This window comes from Syngnathus floridae, chromosome 14 (assembly GCF_059516105.1).
Source record: "Syngnathus floridae isolate MCC-2025c chromosome 14, RoL_Sflo_1.0, whole genome shotgun sequence".
Taxonomy (NCBI): domain Eukaryota; kingdom Metazoa; phylum Chordata; class Actinopteri; order Syngnathiformes; family Syngnathidae; genus Syngnathus; species Syngnathus floridae.
This window is the reverse complement of record NC_142426.1, coordinates 7,333,085-7,352,229: the sequence shown is the minus strand read 5'-3', so window position 1 is coordinate 7,352,229 and position 19,145 is coordinate 7,333,085. Positions and strand designations below refer to the sequence as shown.

The window sequence follows — 19,145 nt, the reverse complement described above, 5'->3', positions numbered from 1 at the left end:
CTAGGGTTAGGGTTAGAGCTAGAGCTAGGGTTAGAGCTAGGGTTAGGGTTAGAGCTAGATCTAGGTTTAGCGTTAGAGCTAGGGTTAGGGTTAGACCTAAGGTTAGAGCTAGTGCTAGGGTTAGGTTTAGACCTAGGGTTAGGGTGAGGTTTAGAGCTAGAGTTAGAGCTAAGGCTAGGGTTAGAGCTAAGGCTAGGGTTAGGGCTAGGGTTAGAGTTAGAGCTAGGGTTCGGGTTAGAGCTAGGGTTCGGGTTAGAGCTAGAGTTAGTGTTAGGGTTAGAGCTAGTGCTAGGGTTAGGGTTAGAGCTAGGGTTAGAGCTAGGGTTAGGGTCAGGCTAGCTCTAACCCTAACCCTAGCTCTAACCCTAGCTCTAACCCTAGCTCTAACCCTAGCTCTAACCCTGTAGTGGTTAGTGCTCTGGGCTGTCCCCCCCAGCGACCTGGGTTTGAACCTCAGTGGGACCTCAAACTTTTATCATAGAAAATTTGCAACACAGTTGCTCGTGTGCTGCCCCATATAACCAGAGCTAGGTTTAAAGCTAGGGTTAGTGCTAGAGTTAGAGCTAGGGTTAGGGTTAGGGTTAGAGCTAAGGCTAGGGTTAGAGCTAGGGTTAGGGTTAGAGGTAGGGTTAGAGCTAGAACTAGGGTTAGAGCTAGGGCTGGAGTTAGAGCTATGGTTAGGGTTAGAGCTACACCTAGGTTTAGCGTTAGAGCTAGGGTTAGGGTAAGAGCTAAGGTTAGAGCTAGTGCTAGGGTTAGAGCTAGGGTTAGGTTTAGAGCTACGGTTAGAGCTAAGGCTAGGGTTAGGGTTAGAGCTAAGGCTAGAGCTAGGGTTAGAGCTAAGGCTAGGGTTAGAGCTAGGGTTAGGGTTAGAGGTAGGGTTAGAGCTAGACCTAGGGTTAGAGCTAGGGCTGGGGTTAGAGCTATGGTTAGGGTTAGAGCTAGACCTAGGTTTAGCGTTAGAGCTAGGGTTAGGGTAAGAGCTAAGGTTAGAGCTAGAGCTAGGGTTAGAGCTAGGGTTAGGTTTAGAGCTACGGTTAGAGCTAAGGCTAGGGTTAGAGCTAGGGTTAGAGCTAGGGTTCGGGTTAGAGCTAGAGTTAGGGTTAGAGCTAGGGCTAGGGTTAGAGCTAGTGCTAGAGTTAGGGTTAGAGTTAGGGTTAGAGCTAGGGTTAGGGGTAGAGCTAGAGCTAGGGTTAGGGTTAGGGTTAGGGTCAGGCTAGCTCTAACCCTAACCCTAGCTCTAACCCTAACCCTAGCTCTAGCTCTAACCCTAACCCTAGCTCTAACCCTAGCTCTAGCTCGAACTCTAACCCTAGCTCTAACCCTAACTCTAGCTCTAACCCTAACCCTAGCTCTAACCCTAACCCTAGCTCTAACCCTAGCTCTAACCCTAACCCTAGCTCTAGCTCTAACCCTTGCTCTAACCCTAGCTCTAACCCTAACCCTAGCTCTAACTCTAGCTCTAACCCTAGCTCTAGCTCTAACCCTAACCCTAGCTCTAACCCTAGCCCTAGCTCTAACACTAGCTCTCACCCGAGCTCTAACCCTAACCCTAGCGCTATGGCTAACCCTAGCCCTAGTGTTAGGGTTAGAGCTAGGGTTAGAGCTAGTGCTAGAGTTAGGGTTAGAGTTAGAGCTAGGGTTAGAGCTAGGGTTAGGGGTAGAGCTAGAGCTAGGGTTAGGGTCAGGCTAGCTCTAACCCTAGCTCTAACCCTAGCTCTAGCTCTAACCCTAACCCTAGATCTAACCCTAGCTCTAGCTCTAACCCTAGCTCTAATCCTAGCTCTAACTCTAACCCTAACTCTAGCTCTAACCCTAACCCTAGCTCTAACCCTAACCCTAGCTCTAACCCTAGCTCTAGCTCGAACTCTAACCCTAGCCCTAACCCTAACCCTAGCTCTAACCCTAACCCTAGCTCTAACCCTAGCTCTAACCCTAACCCTAGCTCTAGCTCTAACCCTTGCTCTAACCCTAGCTCTAACCCTAACCCTAGCTCTAACTCTAGCTCTAACCCTAGCTCTAGCTCTAACCCTAGCTCTAACCCTAGCTTTAGCTCGAACTCTAACCCTAGCTCTAACCCTAACCCTAGCACTAACCCTAACCCTAGCTCTAACCCTAGCTCTAACCCTAACCCTAGCTCTAGCTCTAACCCTTGCTCTAACCCTAGCTCTAACCCTAACCCTAGCTCTAACTCTAGCTCTAACCCTAACCCTAGCTCTAGCTCTAACACTAGCTCTAACCCTAACCCTAGCTCTAACCCAAGCCCTAGCTCTAACACTAGCTCTCACCCGAGCCCTAACCCTAGCGCTATGTCTAACCCTAGCCCTAGAGTTAGGGTTAGAGCTAGGGTTCGAGCTAGTGCTAGAGTTAGGGTTAGAGTTAGAGCTAGGGTTAGAGCTAGGGTTAGGGGTAGAGCTAGAGCTAGGGTTAGGGTTAGGGTCAGGCTAGCTCTAACCCTAGCTCTAATCCTAACCCTAGCTCTAGCTCTAACCCTAACCCTAGCTCTAACCCTAGCTCTAGCTCTAACCCTAGCTCTAACTCTAACCCTAACCCTAGCTCTAACCCTAACCCTAGCTGTAACCCTAACCCTAGCTCTAACCCTAGCTCTCACCCTAACCCAAGCTCTAGCTCTAACCCTAACCCTAGCTCTAACCCTAGCTCTCACCCTAACCCAAGCTCTAGCTCTAACCCTAGTCTAACCCTAGCTCTAACCCTAACCCTAGCTCTAACCCTAGCTCTAGCTCTAACCCTAGCTCTAACCCTAACCCTAGCGCTAACTCTAACCCTAGCTCTAACTCTAGCTCTAACCCTAGCTCTAACCCTAACCCCAGCTCTAACACTAGCTCTCACCCGAGCTCTAACCCTAACCCTAGCTCTATCTCTAACCCTAGCCCTAGAGTTAGGGTTAGGGTTAGAGATAGGGCTAGGGTTAGAGCTAGTGCTAGAGTTAGGCTTAGAGTTAGAGCTAGGGTTAGAGCTAGGGTTAGGGGTAGAGCTAGGGTTAGGGTCAGGCTAGCTCTAACCCTAACCCTAGCTCTAACCCTAACCCTAGCTCTAACCCTAGCTCTAGCTCTAACCCTAGCTCTAACCCTAGCTCTCACCCTAACCCAAGCTCTGGCTCTAACCCTAACCCTAGCTCTAACCCTAGCTTTCACCCTAAACCAAGCTCCAGCTCTAACCCTAGTCTAACCCTAGCTCTAACCCTAACCCTAGCTCTAGCTCTAACCCTAACCCTAGATCTAACCCTAGCTCTAGCTCTAACCCTAGCTTAACCCTAGCCCTAACCCTAGCTCTAACTCTAGCTCTAACCCTAGCTCTAACCCTAGCTCTAACACTAGCTCTCACCCGAGCTCTAACCCTAACCCTAGCTCTAGCTCTAACCCTAGCTCTAGCTCTAACCCTAACACTAGCCCTAACCCTAACCCTAGCTCTAACCCTAGCTCTAGCTCTACCTCTAACCCTAGCTCTAACTCTAACCCTAACTCTAGCTCTAACCCTAACCGTAACCCTAACCCTAGCACTAACCCTAACCCTAGCTCTAGCCTTAACCCTAGCTCTCGCCCTAACCCTAGCCCTAAGCCTCACCCTAGCTCTAATCCTAGCTCTAAGGAGGTGTATGGTTATATTGGGCAGCACACTAGCAACTGTGTTGCAAATTTTCTATGATAAAAATTTTGGCTGAAATAAATGATATGACTATTTCTTTCTTTTAGTAGTTTTCCTTGCTCTCTTGGGAGCTTAAGATCAGGGGATGCTTTGAGAATAATTGTCAATTATATATATATGTGTCTTTGGTGACATTATGTACTGTAAATCCCTGCCATTTACAAGCTTCTACCCAGCGAAAGCATTTCTTTCGGTTCTTCCACGGCTTTGGGAAAGATATAAAGAAAACTCCCGGTCAGCATATCGTGAGCCGCGGCGCATGCGCAGTTCACTGTTCTAAAAAGTTCATATGACTTCAACCAGTAGGTAGCAGTAATGCTCATTGAAGATGGTGCCACCTCGCCGTAAAACAAAACGAAGAAGAAAATGACGTCACCTGAATTGCATTCCTCGTTCACCGACGAACGAAACTGACTTCCTGACTTTCCCGTTCGCGAACGAGTCAACTGCCTTCCTTCCCGTGCATCAACGGATCAGTCAGTGAACGTGTTGCGTCTCCCTCCTGGCTTGGATTATGTAAACCAGAATGTCGATTTACGATTTGCCAAGGAAAGAAAGAACCACTCACTGAAACACCGCTTCTTTTATGCGCGTTTTCTCCAAGATAACGGCTAACTTGATTGCAACAACGGGGAGATTATGCTTCTCTTTGGGTAATCTTGATTTTATAACACTTATAGTAGTTTTTAAATGACGTGTATGCATATATACGCCTAAATATTGTTAGCCAATATATCTACTGCAATTTCACATTGCATTGCTGCTTTGAAATTTACTTTTAATATTATTATTTTTAATACACATTTATGTTAAAACTTGTCTGGTGTTTTATTCCTTGTTTTTATATTCGCCAATTAAAACATAAAAATCAGATATTTGGTTAACTGCTTTATATGACAATATGTGTATGTATATCTACTGCAATTTCACATTAGATTGCTGGTTTGAAATGTACTTTTATTATTATTTTAATCAACATTAAAACCTGTTGAAACTTGTCTGGTGTTTTATTCCTTGTTTTTATTTTTTGGGCATGAAAACAGAAATCTGACATTTGGTCAACTGCTTTATATGACAATATGTATGTGTTTTACGTTGTGTAATATGTGTTGGTGTCCCCCAAAATAAAGAGCAAATACACATTCTTGACATGTACAAAAAATGCATGAAGTTATTAGGTTCACCTGAAAATGGTGGTGTACCTAATGGAGTGTCCGTGTGACGTCACAGGTCAACCAGCCAATCAGGAGGTGAGGGTGGATGTGGCACTTTTCACTTTCAGTTCAGCTTTGGCCATGATTTTTCCCTAATGAAGTGGCCTGTTATTAGGTACACCTGAAAATGGCGGCGTACCTAAAGGAGTGTCCGTGTGACGTCACAGATCACACAGCCAATCAGAAAGTGGGGGTGAGGGCAGGTGTGGCACTTTTCACTTTCAGTTAAGCTTTGGCCATGATTTTTCCCTAATGAACTGGCCTGTTATTAGGTACACCTAAAAATGGCGGTGTACCTAATGGAGTGTCCGAGTGATGTCACAGATCAACCAGCCAATCAGAAAGTGGGGGTGAGGGCGGGTGTGGCACTTTTCACTTAAACCAGGCGTGTCGACCTCCAGTCCTTGAGGGGCCGCGTTCCAATATGTTTTCCAAGTTACCCTCGTTAAGTGCACCTGCGTGAAAAGTTTTAGCCACTTTCACGTTCAAAAGGAGCTAAAACTTTTCACGCACCTGCACTTAACGAGGGTAACTTGGAAAACATATTGGAACGCGGCCCCGAGGACTAGAACTTGACACCTGTGATCTTTGACCATGATATTTCCCTAATAAAGTGGCCTGTTATTAGGTACACTTGAAAATGGCTGCGTACCTAATGGAGTGTCCGTGTGATGCCCTCGTTAAGTGCAGGTGCGTGAAAAGTTTTAGCCACTTTCACGTTCAAAAGGAGCTAAAACTTTTCACGCACCTGCACTTAACGAGGGTAACTTGGAAAACATATTGGAACGCGGCCCCGAGGACTAGAGCTTGACACCTGTGACCTTTGACCATGATGTTTCCCTAATAAAGTGGCCTGTTATTAGGTACACTTGAAAATGGCGGTGTACCTAATGGAGTGTCCGTGTGATGCCCTCGTTAAGTGCAGGTGCGTGAAAAGTTTTAGCCACTTTCACGTTCAAAAGGAGCTAAAACTTTTCACGCACCTGCACTTAACGAGGGTAACTTGGAAAACATATTGGAACGCGGCCCCGAGGACTAGAGCTTGACACCTGTGATCTTTGACCATGATATTTCCCTAATAAAGTGGCCTGTTATGAGGTACACTTGAAAATGGCGGTGTACCTAATGGAGTGTCCGTGTGATGCCCTCGTTAAGTGCACCTGCGTGAAAAGTTTTAGCCACTTTCACGTTCAAAAGGAGCTAAAACTTTTCACGCACCTGCACTTAACGAGGGTAACTTGGAAAACATATTGGAACGCGGCCCCGAGGACTAGAGCTTGACACCTGTGACCTTTGACCATGATATTTCCCTAATAAAGTGGCTGTTATTAGGTACACTTGAAAATGGCGAGTACCTTTGTGTGACATCACGGATCAACCAGCCAATCAGGAGGCTTGATTTGGCCATGATTTTTCCCTAATGAAGTGGCCTGTTATTAGGTACACCTGAAAGTGGCGGTGTACCTAATGGAATGTCCAAGTGACGTCACAGATACTCTGTAAGTCTGGCTGGTTGCTCATGGAAATGCTTTATATAAGACTAAGCTTTATTACAGATGTAAATAACAGGCCTCTTTTTTTACAATAAATCTGTTGAACCACAATTTTACAGGTTTCCTTGACCTAAAAATGCAATCACATCATCTCACAATATAGAAATAAGGGCAGCATAAGCTCAGTGACAAGGTACAAAAAGTTTTATTTGTATGCCTGCAGAAGACGTGTCCCACATGTCAACCAAACAGCACAAATAAAGACAAGACGCAAATGATCATTTTACAGTAAAAAATGAAACCAAAAACCAAGACTTTATTAAAGAAGCATAAAAAATAAAACTCTTGATACATTTCTCATAACCATCAAACCAGCTCAAATTATACCATGGTACAATTTTTCCTGGCTCTTGGTTAAAAGGTCCATAAACTTTCAAATAAAATATATTTCAATTTTAAAATTTTCTTCAATAATTTTCTCATTTTGTTATAAATTGCTTATATGTAGTACACAGAAAATAATGAAAATTTTAAAAAAAGGAAAATAAAAATAAATCTTAAGTAATAAACGGTCACATTATTGTCTGGGATATTTAGGTAAGCAAATCAATTGTAAAAATAAAATGTGTAAAAAGTTTCTTGTTTTATATCTTAAAAATGAGCTAATGACATGCAGATGGTTAACTTACAAATAATGATACAAGTTCTCGTTTTCAAAGAAGCCATTTTGCTTGCAAAAACAAGATGCCGATGATTGTTCCGATATTTACACACACAGGTACTTCTGCTGACATGGTTTACATTTTGGTTGAGCGTACAAAAGAGAATTAAAGCAAAAAATAGGCAAGCGGGGGTTGGCAGCTTGAGCGGAGTCTCCCCCCCGACCGGCTACGCGCCCTGCCCCCCTACGTTGGCGAGGCTTGTCTTTGCATCCCCCCCTCTAATCAGAAAAAAGAAAGGTCAGAGGTCAGGCTAGCGTGCCTCAGGAAACCCTGTTTTCAAACCTTGAAGCAAGACAATGGGGGAAGGGGAACACACTGGTCTTAAAAAAATAAAAATCAGCAGTCAATCTGGAAAAATGGTACCTGTTTTTTTTTTTTTTTTTTAAAACAATGAAATTACTGTACATTAAGTCTAACATTCTGACTGGCCACATGGGCTCTAACAACACAAGTTGAATATCCTGTTTTTAAGCAGGGCTTTAAGACCCATGTAACAGCCTCGGCGTCACTCGGACATTTTGCCTTAATCGAATCCCGCGTGACGACGACATTCTGCAGCTTGCTGGGATTGGAACACAAAGTTGTGTGTGTCTGTGTGTGTGTGGAAGCCCTGGGTGGGTGATGGCCACTAGCTGCCAGAAAGGATACATAACCGTCTTCCTACTGTGGGTCAGCCCCAAAAGTCAAACTAGGAGGAAGCCCTTTAATGTCACCGCAATCGAGTTTTGTCATGGCTTCTTCACGTTTTCCAGCACAATGCACGCTAGCAATATAAAAGAGAACCCCCCCCTCCCTACCCCAAAAAGGCGTCTGTGTAGTGCACCGCTAAAGTATGCGGAGTGGGGTGGAAGACCCTCATGAAAACTGCTTTTTTGTTTGTTGGTATTCAGATGGCAGGATGGGAGGAGGCGGGGGTTTCAAGTTGGGTGGGGGGCAGTGACAGTGCATGGAAAATACTTCAATTGACCTGTCCTGATGTTTTTTTTTTTTTTTGCATGGAAAGGGAACTACCCTTAAACAAGACCCTCCTTGTTGGAGCAACCATTACTACACTCTCCCTCTCATAGTAAAAAAAAAAAAAACACTGAGGAAAAAAATAAAATAAAGAATAATCCACACCCAAACACTCACACAAATACTCCTCACATGACAAAGATCAGAAACACTTTCACAGAAAAAACACACATTGACATTCTTCAAATGATAGACATACTCTCTCGTCAATTATCTCTCATTGTAACAGTCTCGCACAACAAATAATGCAAGGTCAGTAGAAAACAAAACCGCATTTTTCTCCCACATCACATACTGTGACACTCCTCTCACGCGACTCACACTCTCGTTCAGACTAACGCGAGAGGAACACACAAACACAAACAAGCAGACTTCTCTGACTGACACGATTGTTCTCTCTCACACTAACAAACGTGCTGGAACAGCGAGACACAAATACACAAACCCTCTCAGTAATGCGCACGCCTCCACAGTCAGAAAGCACTTTAGGAGCCCATGCAAGTGTAACAGACAGGATGTGGGTGGACTGGGAGCAGTGAGTGTGTGTGTGTGTGCATGCGTGGGGGAGGGCGAGGATGGATCAGCTCCTGCCTTGGAGACTTTCGTGGGGGGAGGTGAACCGGAGCAGTCACACATCCATTTTTTTGAAAGAGAAACAGCCACACAATGAAAAGGTGGGATGGGATGCTTTGTGCGGCGAAAGATGGACACACACGCACGATTGTCAAGTGATGTTTGAGCGGGCTCCACCAGGAGAGACAATGTGCTGACTTCTACAGACATTTGGCATCGCTTGATGGCTACTTTCAGTCTATGAGGCCACAACACAGAGGATTGGGGGTTGGGGGGGACGCCCGGGCGCAACCAAACAATCGGATTAGTGTCATAGGTGTCAAACTCAAGGCCTGCAGGCCTGACTCGATCTGCCGCATTTTATGCGGCTTTTGTGGTTTCCTCACTCAAACCAGAACCACTAGTCTTCATTTTTAATATTACAAGTAGTTTTTGTTTGCAACTACATTTTTAAAAGAAACTGACTTGTCCAAATGTGTTACCCAGTCATTTGTTGTCTAAGACAATTACACAGCTCCAGAACCCACTGCAATAATTTGCAAGAGAACTACAACGATCCAGACAAAGATGAGTTTGACACCTCTGGATTTCTGTGGCAAACAAGGGCGCAACGACAAAGAAGGAGCGCGAGAAATTGGAGGCATGAGCGGACGCAAGTAAAAAGTTGAGGCCTCATCTGTCAGCTTCATGGAAAAAAATATCTGCCAAGTACAAAAGCAGTCAAAAGGAAAGACTGAGAAGGAAAGAGAGATGAGAGGAGCTCAAAATGAAGGCCTGAAGAGAGATAAGACACTAGTTTCACCACTGAGACCGTCTCCAAATAAATCCATAGTGTCATTATTATTATTATTATTCATCAGCATCATTGTCTCTGGTAATGCTGCATTGTTATGATTATTAATATTATGGTCCACTTTGTGTTCAAGGATATTAGTGTGAATCCGGGCCTCCACGCACCTCTTGCCCCCACCGCCATTAAGAGAAAATGCGTATACACTGCGTGGTGGGCGTGTGGCACACAGGGCACTCGGGCTCAGACGATTGGCAGATCTGCCCGGCGCACTCCATGCAGAAAAGGTTGTGGCCGCACGGCACCAGGGCGGCCGTCACCTCGCTCTCGAAGCACACAAAGCAGTCCCTGTTGACCCCGGGGCCTGCGCCCACCAGGCCTGCCACGCCGGGGCCCGGCCCGCCTTTCAGCCGACTCAGCATCCCAGAGCTGAGGCCCGCGCCGCCCTCCGAGTCGGTGGGCGAACCGCCGGGCAGCGAGGATGCCGAGCAGGAGGAGTAACCCGTGGACGAGCCGCCTGAGCTGGAGCTGGAGCCCCCGGAGAAGGAGCCACCACTGCCGCCTGCCGTGCTGCCCGACTGCAGCCAGGAGAGCGTGCTCAGAGGGTCGCTCTGGGCGCGGCGGGCCAGCGGGTGCTCCAGTGGACTGGCGACGACGTCCTGGGGCAGCGTGGGGGACAAACGCGGCGTGATGGCGCCGCCGCTCAGGCCGCTGCTGTTGCGGCGAAGCGGCGGCTGAGGGTGCGAGGGGCCGCCTGACTTGTTGGCGCCGTTGACAAAGGGAGCCCAGATGTTGGAAGCGCTGAATTCAAAGCCCAGTTCCTCTGAGGAAGGGAGTGGGGTGGAGTCGCCGCCAAAAGTGAATCCTCCTCCGGCGCTGCTGGAACTTGTGCTGAAGGGGCTGGTTGGGCTGGCCCCCTCGTTGCCCTTGCGGCCCCCACCATAACCGTCGGAAGTCATCGCGCCGTTGTGTGCGTGATAGGCCACCGAGGAGGACATCTTACGGTTCACAGACATCTGGATGGCGGCAGGTGGCGGGGAGGGAGCAGGAGGAGGGGGTGCGGAATGATGGTTGCTGGCCCGGGACCACAGGGATGCCCCCAGGCCCGCGCTGAGGGCGCCCAGGCCCTCTAGGCTGACGTCGGTCCCGTTGGTGTGAAAGTCGTTGTCTCCCTGCAGGTCGACGAAGGTTCCGGTTCTCAGCGTGATGTGGGTCTCGATCTCTTCTCTGGCCCGGTCCACGTTCTCGGGCATGCCGGTCACCTCGAACACAGGGTCCTTCTCTCGACTGGGCGTCACGATGTAGGTGTGGGTCTGCTGCTGGATGCGCTTGATGGTGGCTCCTTTCGGACCCACAACCAGACCCACCACTCTGTAGGGCACCCGCACCTGGACCGCAACCAACACAAATAAGTTAATCAGGATAATTTCGTTTATAAACACAGAACACAACAATGCCTCCTTTCAAAAGGAGGAAAATGTCATTTTTGTGACTTCTGACTGCTCTGCTATAAAACACAGTGGTGCCTTGAGTTACAATTTTATTTTATTCCGTCACCATTCATATCTCAAATTGTCTTTTCCCAATTAAAAAGGCTCTATTGCCTTTCCTTTTTAATGTCATGCGAAAGACATTAAAAGCAAAAGGCAGTCAAGCAGTACCTGAATGGTTGTTTGTCCAGGGAGGTGCGGTGGTCCAGGAAGTGAGCCTCCCCCTCCTCCGCCTCCTCCACCTCCGGACCCTCCCGCTTTGCAACGGGATGCTCGAATCATGGAGAAATGCTCGGCTGCAGAGACGATCTCCCGTTTGGCCATTTCCACGTCCTCCCTGCGTCCCGTCACGATGAACACTGGCTCCTCGCCGCGGACCGGGGTCTTTATGTAAGTGTTGGTCTTGGCACGCAACGCTTTGATCTTACAACCTGGATGAGAAAAAAACATGTAGAAAAATGTCAGGTTTATGCCAAAAACTCAACAGAAATCATATTCATGTTTTGAAAAATAGACACATGCTGCAGATGCAAAGATGACCACTAGGGGGCGTGCAAGATAATGAAATAATTGATAGAATTGCTAGACGGTAATAATAACTTGACTGACAAGTTGAATTGGTATTTTCTCATTCTTTTAACTTCACTCAGGTGGCAGAGGGAAAAAATATTAACGGTTCAGAGCTTGGAAAAACCTACTGACTGGGTGGATAATAAGTCAAGGTCCAAATCCAAGATTCTATATTATACTGTTACCAAGTGATGAATGTCAAATTACCCAGAGAACCAGCAACCACCACTTCCATTTTCATCTGGGCTACTGTAGCCAATGTGGGTCATGAATCATGTGACTAGTTTAAAAAAACATGTCCCAACAGTGTGTGCATTAAAATGAAGGCGAAGACACTCAGCCGGCCGCATTAACGTGAAGACTAGAAAACAAAAATGAAGCATCAGATTCAACCACATTCTAACCTATTTTGCACTGTGTCTTTAACTGATGACGCGTCATCAGGGCGACCAATAGGAGGAGCGGAGTGTGATGTCATTGTGGGAAGCAGAAAGCATGGCTTTTTCAAACAAAGAGAACAATACTGGAAACGCCGCCGCCACCGCGACAAGCTAGTCGGCGGCTAAAAAAGAGCGCCAGCCGGTATCGAGAGTGCGCGTCGAGGACAAAGGAGGCGAGAGATTCAGTTGGAGCGCGGCGAGGCGCGCGACAAGCGGCGTCGGCGTACGGACTGAGCGAGCTAGAGCTTTTGGGTGCAGGGCGTAACACCGCCCAGTCCCGTGTTTGTGAGACCGTCTGCTCCATTTCGGCGCCTCAAAACCCCCACAATCACAATATAACGTGCCTTGTAAGCATACATGGAACTGACGGGTGACACTAGTCTTGCATTCAAGCCCCCTTCTCCGTTTATGATGCATTCAAAGCTTATTTAGCGCCATTTCCTTTGTTTGGTGCAGCCTGCAAGACATGTCCAGACTGCTTTGTCTGACCTCGTCCCACCCCTCCCCCTTCAACCACAACCGCGCTACCTGTCAAACTATTGTGCATAAACAGTGCGAAAAGTACGCGCTTAATGGAGCAAATATGACATTTCTAAAGCAATAATGACCGCGCCGGTTTGCGTTTACGCACAGAGCTAAGCCTAGTCAGGAAACTAAAGTTGTCGGAGGCGACAGCGCACCCAAACAAAGAAACAGCCGGCTCCCCTCCGACCAAACAAGCCCGCAAAAAAAAAAATGAAAAAGGCTCACCTTGCCTTCCCACGATCTCCGCCACATGCTCGGAGCTCGGCACGGGCACACACTCGGTCATGTTGACGCTTCTCTTTCGGTTGCAGAGGACGGAGGCGCTTTGTTCCCCGTGGAGCATCGGGTGCGAGCCGCCGGCCATGTGGTAGCCGCCCGAGCCGTAGTACTCCGGGGACGGAGAACAGGAGGTCGGAGAGTCCCGGGACATTTGGAGGTCCACGTAACCCTCCGAGCCAGGGGCTTGGGTACCGTCCAAGGTGTCGACCAGCCCGCCGCCGCCACCTCCTCCTCCACAGTCCACCTTTTCCAGGGCCATGAGTGACAGCTGGTCGAGGGCGAAACGAAGCACCTCCTGGTGGTCCTCGTCCCGGGACTCTTGGTCCGTTTCTCGGGCCAGACCGACCCCGTTGTGTTGGCTGCTAATCACCACGTCGTGGTCCATAATGTCAGGGTGGAATAAAGGGCTAGGCATAGTCTCTCCGTGGATATCACATCAGATCACGGATGCCTGCTTGTCGGGAGTGAGCACGCCCCACTTCTGAAATGATAAAAAATGGAAAATAATTTGGTCGTGGAGAAAAAAACAAGAGTGGGAATGAGATGTTTAGGGTGGGTGTCAGCTTTTTGGGCGCCTTGCTTTGTCTTGTTGTGACTGACAACTCCAGCATCCAGCTTTTGTCGGGATAAAGGAAAATAGTATTCCCTTGAAACAACACAAAATGCGTATTCTCGCACCCACGCAAACACCTCCAAACGATACGTGTCGCGAGTGACTTTAATATCAATAACAAAAAAAAACAACAACAAAAAATGCGACGAGAAGTGTCAGAAGTGCTGTTGTTAGCTCCAGCTAGCCAGTTAGCAGGCTAGCTCCTCCACACTCAGTCACGTTGCCGACCCCTTTGTTTGGGAGCTAAGCTAGCTTCACTGAGGAACTCCTTTAAAAACACACACACACGCTCACGCTCGGATTCCATAATGTACTCACGCGGTCCAAACTTACTTTATCCTTACTTTGTCGAGTCTCTCTGCCTCGCTTTGCAGTCGCCTTGTTCCTTCAGGAACAGATGAGTAACTAAGCCGGGAAGAAGAAGAGGAGGAAGAAGGAGGGAGGAGGAGCAGCAGCAGCAGCCTTCTTTCGAGCTAGCACGTTAGCAGCCTAGCACGCCAAAACTGGGGTGGGGGGCGTTAAAGCAGAGTTGTCCCCCTCGTAAAACAAAACAAAAACACGTTAAAAGGACGCCCGTAGATGTCTCTGCACGATGACTCCTGAGAGCGTCTTCATGGTCGGGAAAACACCGGTCCCCAAAGCCGAGCGTGACTTGGTGGGGGGACAAAGTGGTATTCGGCGGTCCGTGACCCCGTTCGCTCTCTCCGGCACAGCCCGCTTCAGTGGTTCTCTCCGCCGCCTTTGTCTCACCAGGCGCACGCCGCTCTCTAGCTCCGACGGCACTGACGTCAGCCGCGACACAACAATGGGTTCAAAGGCCACATACGGCGATGGGGAGAAGAGGATCCACGCAAAGCCACGGCTGCTGTCATTGCCATTGTGTCAGTCGCTCGGCTGGACCGCCATCCCTTTATTTATTCGTTTAAAACCAAGCAAACGTTATTGTTTGATCATTCAAAGCCAGCATTCAGTTGTATCCTTTAGCAGTTATTCAACATCATTAAAATCCAGTTTTATGTATGCGCTTAGTCCGAACTATTTTGAGAAATTCACATACTATTACATCTGATGTCTTACCAATGAACCCCACACACACATGTGCTTGTACACTTTTTGATTCAGATTCAAACCCATGAAATAAAATACACCAATCTCCAAAAGATGCATTTATTTAACAATATTGATTCATGTACAGTAGTAAAGTAACAGTGTTTCTTACAATGTGGCTCGCCATTAGATAACTTGACCTAAAGTTATTGTAAACCAGCAAGAATATTTGAAAACCATCAAACTATGTCATCTCTCTAAGCTTTATGTGGGTGTGTGAGAGAGTACAGCATGCAAGTCAACATTCTCCAATCTTTGCTATGCTTCTTCGCATAAACATCACTTAACAGTGACGGTGGGGATATCAAAGAAAGCAGTGTTCTTCACAGATGGAGGCACATTTAGAGATAATTTACAGTTCACATAAACAAAGTTTGTTTGAGTTCAGCCGTTATAAAAACGACACAAAGAATAGTGTGCGGCACCAAACATATCTCCTGAAAATTGATGGAGGTAACAGCTGAAAGTTGGAGCACCTTTTCAATTGATGACAATAAAAATACAACACAACTGTTTCAGTTTTAGTTTAGTCGAAGTAGTGAAAAAAAACCTGAAAAAAAAAATCCCCCACATAATGACTTCAGTTGAAGTTGTGGTAAACGATGTAAGTGAAAAATCAGTCAGCACTGCTGGAATTAAAACAGCCGTTTTATGTACCTTGGCTATAACTGCTCCTTTTCCACCCGCTCGGCCCCCTTCTCCTTTTCTTCTTCTTCTTCTTCTGTGCTGGGTGCCTCAACCACAGTGGCGTCCTCAACATGAGCCAACATATCCGCCATGAGGGCTTCCTCGAGCCTCCTTCGCACATTTTGCACAAGGTCCTCTTGCTTTCTGAAGGACACAGAAGATGAGGAGGACACCTTTAATGTGCACTGCATCTGTTGAGGTCTTCATTAGAAGTTGCTAAAACCAACACGTCAGACTGGATACAAATGTGCCTCTAATGTGGAAAAATGGAACATTCGCAATTCCACATGACTTGGAAAAAAATATCTGACCGTCATCAGCATCAATGACTCTGCTTTTATATTCACAGCATTTGTTTTTTTAGACCTAAAATGGTGGCAACAGTACAGTACAGGCCTGGAACCGATTAGGTCTATTCACATTATTTCCCTAAAATCTGGCAGCACTGTGGGCCTAGTGGTTACCACTCCTTCCACTAAGTTCTGAGGTTCCCATGTCGGTTCTGGTCTTACTGGGTGCATTTTACATGGTCTCTCTTCATACTAAGCTTTATACTAAACAATATTTATAATTCCGGATGTACCAGTGACTAAAAAGCAAAGCGTGGAGAGTCTTTGTCACCAAAATGTATGAGTGCAACGTCTATGCAGTTGTACACTGGAGAAGCGCCGTCGACAATAAGAATTGTACCGCTCAACCCAAAAAGTGTCACCTGATATCTTCATCGGTCACCACAAATGCCTTGCAGAGAGGCTGTGTCGTGTTGAGCCACACTCCTGGGTTTTTCTCGACGGCCGCCGTGAGCTGGCCAGTGACGGGTGCGGGGCTTGTGTGGAGGGCGCTTGCGATGGCGGACAGAAGCGTTTTGTCAGAACTTGCAGGGCCGACACCTGAGGACAAAAAAAGACCAAGATGGTTGAAAAGGTGCTATTTGTAAACTCCCGAGCGTTGTTGTTTTGCAACTGCGGTCACCTTGTAGGCCTTTGGGAAGATCCATAGTTTTCACGAGCTCATCTGCTATGTCAAAGGCACTTAACCCACTCAGCTTCCTCTCCCAGAATAACTATGATAAAAAAACAACAACAACAAAACAAACATTGTGCATTACTATTCAGCTTACAGTGAACGCTCGTTGACTGAGATATCTTCCAGACCCGCCCACAATATTTAGAAATCCACAATTTAGAGGAACAGTATTTTTTATCTAGAGTGACCCCTCCCACAAACCCATCACGAAGATGAAATAAAACGTCATCTGACTCACCTGCTTTGGTTGGTCCACAGCCCTCTGTGGGTCTGTTTTCACCTTGTTACTAGGGTGATTTGTTACTTTGGTCACTGGTTGCTTGAAGATGGAGGCTGTCTGTCGAACGGGCAGCGTTGTGTTCAAGTCTGGCTTGGCCTGTTGAAAGAAGACATACAATGCTGCTTTAGGAATTTCAAAAATAAAAAATGAACGGAACAACACAATGGTAAGAAATATCTGTCGTGGTAATTTATGAGCGTTAACAATCAATAAATCTCACCACTGTTATACGTTTGCCAACGTGAGCCCAGTTGGCCACCTCTATGTTGAAACAGCCTAATTTGATTCTTCCCTGTAGTTAATAACTGACTGCGGCGGATGGAGAACATTATAGATAAATTTTTATGGGAATATTCTCTTGACACGAAAAGGTAAAAAGAGTATATGAGCGGTTAAAGGTTGTGTTTTTTTTTTTAGTTTAGTTTTCGGTAATTACAATAATAATGCAATGTGAAATGTGAAGAATTTCTTCAATGATTTACAGTAGCACTCGCTAGTTTTAGAGTTCAAACGAGCTTATGCAGAGCAGCAATGATCGATCGAGCATCTTGAATAATTCAATTGCAAAAAAATGGTCGAAGCAAAATCCCACCTGGAAGATTCGCAGGGATCTTCCCCCCCACATGGACTAACGTTCATGTAGTTGCCATGGTAAGTCAACTTTGCATGCTAATTCACTGACACCCACGGCACTCACCAGGCCAGGCCTGCCTTTTAAAGTCTAAAAATAACTACACTTGACATGTATGATATTGTGCTTAATTAATAACATTTTTTTTAATCTGATTACTCAATGAGATAATTGGTAGATTACTTAAATCTAAAAATATTCCATAGAGGCAGGCCTAGTGAAGACCACTCTGGAAGACACCATTGTTTTTAAAAATATCATCACTGCAAAAAAAAAAAAAAAAAGAGTCTAAATGTGTTGATTCTCACCCTGATTTGATGGTTGCCATCATGATGCTTGTACCCACTTCGTTGGACTTTCGTAAGAACTAAATGTGCAGCACGAGACTGGCTGGCCTCGTCCATGTGAAAGTTGTTGGCTGGACTACGTGTTGTCTGCGGCTTTCCGAGAACACGCCTGACAGGTACACTGGAGAGGATACACACGATTAAATCAATGAAAATGACAAGGATTTATGGCATCATTGTGTGAGTTGATCATGCTTAGATTGAACTGACACCACCACAGAGAGATTAATTCATTTAGTTGTGGTTGTAGTTTACATGGGAAACAGAATGAGGAAAAACGATATATTCCCCGCACAGTCAATCAATTTCTTTTTTCTTCTGTCAATATATTTTTTATGCAATTTATACATAATATTATAATCATTACTTTGCCATCTTTGATTATCTCCAGTTAAGGCGGAAGGTTTCCCGCCGTAGCAGTGCAATGACAGGTGAGTGAAGACAAACTCGTTCACGCCCACACAACGTTCATCAAGTCAAAGCAAAGCAATGGCTGCGCACACGGGAAAGAGTTTTGTGTTGCTAAAACGACAAAACCACCAACATGTTCCCTGATCTTTTACGTATAACAGCGTTTATGAACATTTAATCCCAGTGTTGTTCTAGATCAGAAAAAAAGCACATGCTAATTAAGTTATATACACGCCAGATAATGAGAGAACCCATATTTCACAAAGGTAGTAAGAATTTCAATTCTATGTCTAGCGACAAATATCTTAGTATATTTGTATTTTAAAGACATTGCGACTTGATTAGTGTTTTGGAGCCAAGGAACCGACGTAGCTCAAGTCAAGCGTGTGACTGTAAACAATGAAACTTGGCTAGCTAATCTTGCTAGCAGGAACGGGAGACCACCCGGAGTACTGTACGACTAAACATTCGGCAAAAGTAACGTTAATGTGCATCGTAAAGCTTCAATAAAGGATTTGGTTATCTCCAACATTGGAGTTGGGAAAATAACTATTTGTTGAGTTTGCAAGACGCATGCACGTACTCATTTCCTGCTGAGCAAACTTTCAATGAAAAAAAAACGCCGACTCCTTGTAGCGCAAAAACGTCCAAATCCTACCTTTTACGTTCCATACTTTCAAGCGTCCTCGTTCCGTGTGGAGTTGAAGTCGGCTATTGGAAAGTAGCAAATGTCAACGAGCAGCTATGTATCGTGAATTTGCATCAGAGATTTGTTTATCGATCACCATTCCTCACTCAGGACCTTTCCACGCCGAGATCAGTCCGCCCACCACGTCACCCCCCTCGATTGTACTCTAATCCATCCGCGGCACTCACTTCACTTGAACTAGTGCGGAAGTGACGATGGGAGAGTGGAAGGCACATGTGGCCAAACTGGGGTCCGGGGGGACTAACCCTAGCTTTAGGGTCCGCATAAATAGATTGTTGTGCTTTTAAAAAAAAAAAGTCTATGTTTACATCAGTGGTTTGCAAACGTTCAGTTAAAATATTATGTAGATAACAGTAAAATTTTGAATCCAAACATTTAATGATTAACTTATTAATTGCTGCAAAGTGGTAGAAAAGACAAGTGAAGTTAAACAGTCAAAAATAACTTTTAACACCTATTATAAAAAGAAAGATATGTCTAAAACATCACAAACAATTAATGATGATGCAGTAAAGATTTGAGACGGAAACACAATCTACGTAAATATTAGTTTGAATT

The 19,145-nt window shown here is 46.0% G+C and overlaps 2 protein-coding genes across 3 annotated transcripts; both read right to left on the bottom strand.

Annotated features, from left to right (window-relative positions):
- Positions 1-6,555: 6,555 nt before the first annotated feature.
- On the bottom strand, positions 6,556-14,254 carry LOC148387434 (RNA-binding protein MEX3B). Of its 2 annotated transcripts, none has more exons than XM_088395897.1 (4): positions 13,734-14,254; positions 12,723-13,257; positions 11,134-11,393; positions 6,556-10,860 (listed from the first exon to the last, which is right to left on the bottom strand). In XM_088395897.1, the coding sequence occupies exons 2-4, from the start codon at positions 13,189-13,191 to the stop codon at positions 9,658-9,660; spliced, it is 1,932 nt and encodes a 643-aa protein (XP_088252023.1). In that variant the 5' UTR covers positions 13,192-13,257; positions 13,734-14,254; the 3' UTR covers positions 6,556-9,657. The 2 variants fall into 2 exon arrangements, with proteins under 2 accessions (XP_088252023.1, XP_088252022.1); XM_088395896.1 differs by having other exon boundaries at positions 13,723-14,253.
- Positions 14,255-14,542: 288 nt separating this feature from the next.
- Positions 14,543-18,744, bottom strand: mbd3a (methyl-CpG binding domain protein 3a). Its single transcript, XM_088395908.1, has 6 exons — positions 18,537-18,744; positions 17,429-17,588; positions 16,448-16,585; positions 16,156-16,246; positions 15,896-16,073; positions 14,543-15,327 (listed from the first exon to the last, which is right to left on the bottom strand). Exons 1-6 carry the CDS (start codon positions 18,548-18,550, stop codon positions 15,159-15,161), a joined length of 750 nt encoding a protein of 249 aa, XP_088252034.1. The 5' UTR covers positions 18,551-18,744; the 3' UTR covers positions 14,543-15,158.
- Positions 18,745-19,145: the final 401 nt, after the last annotated feature.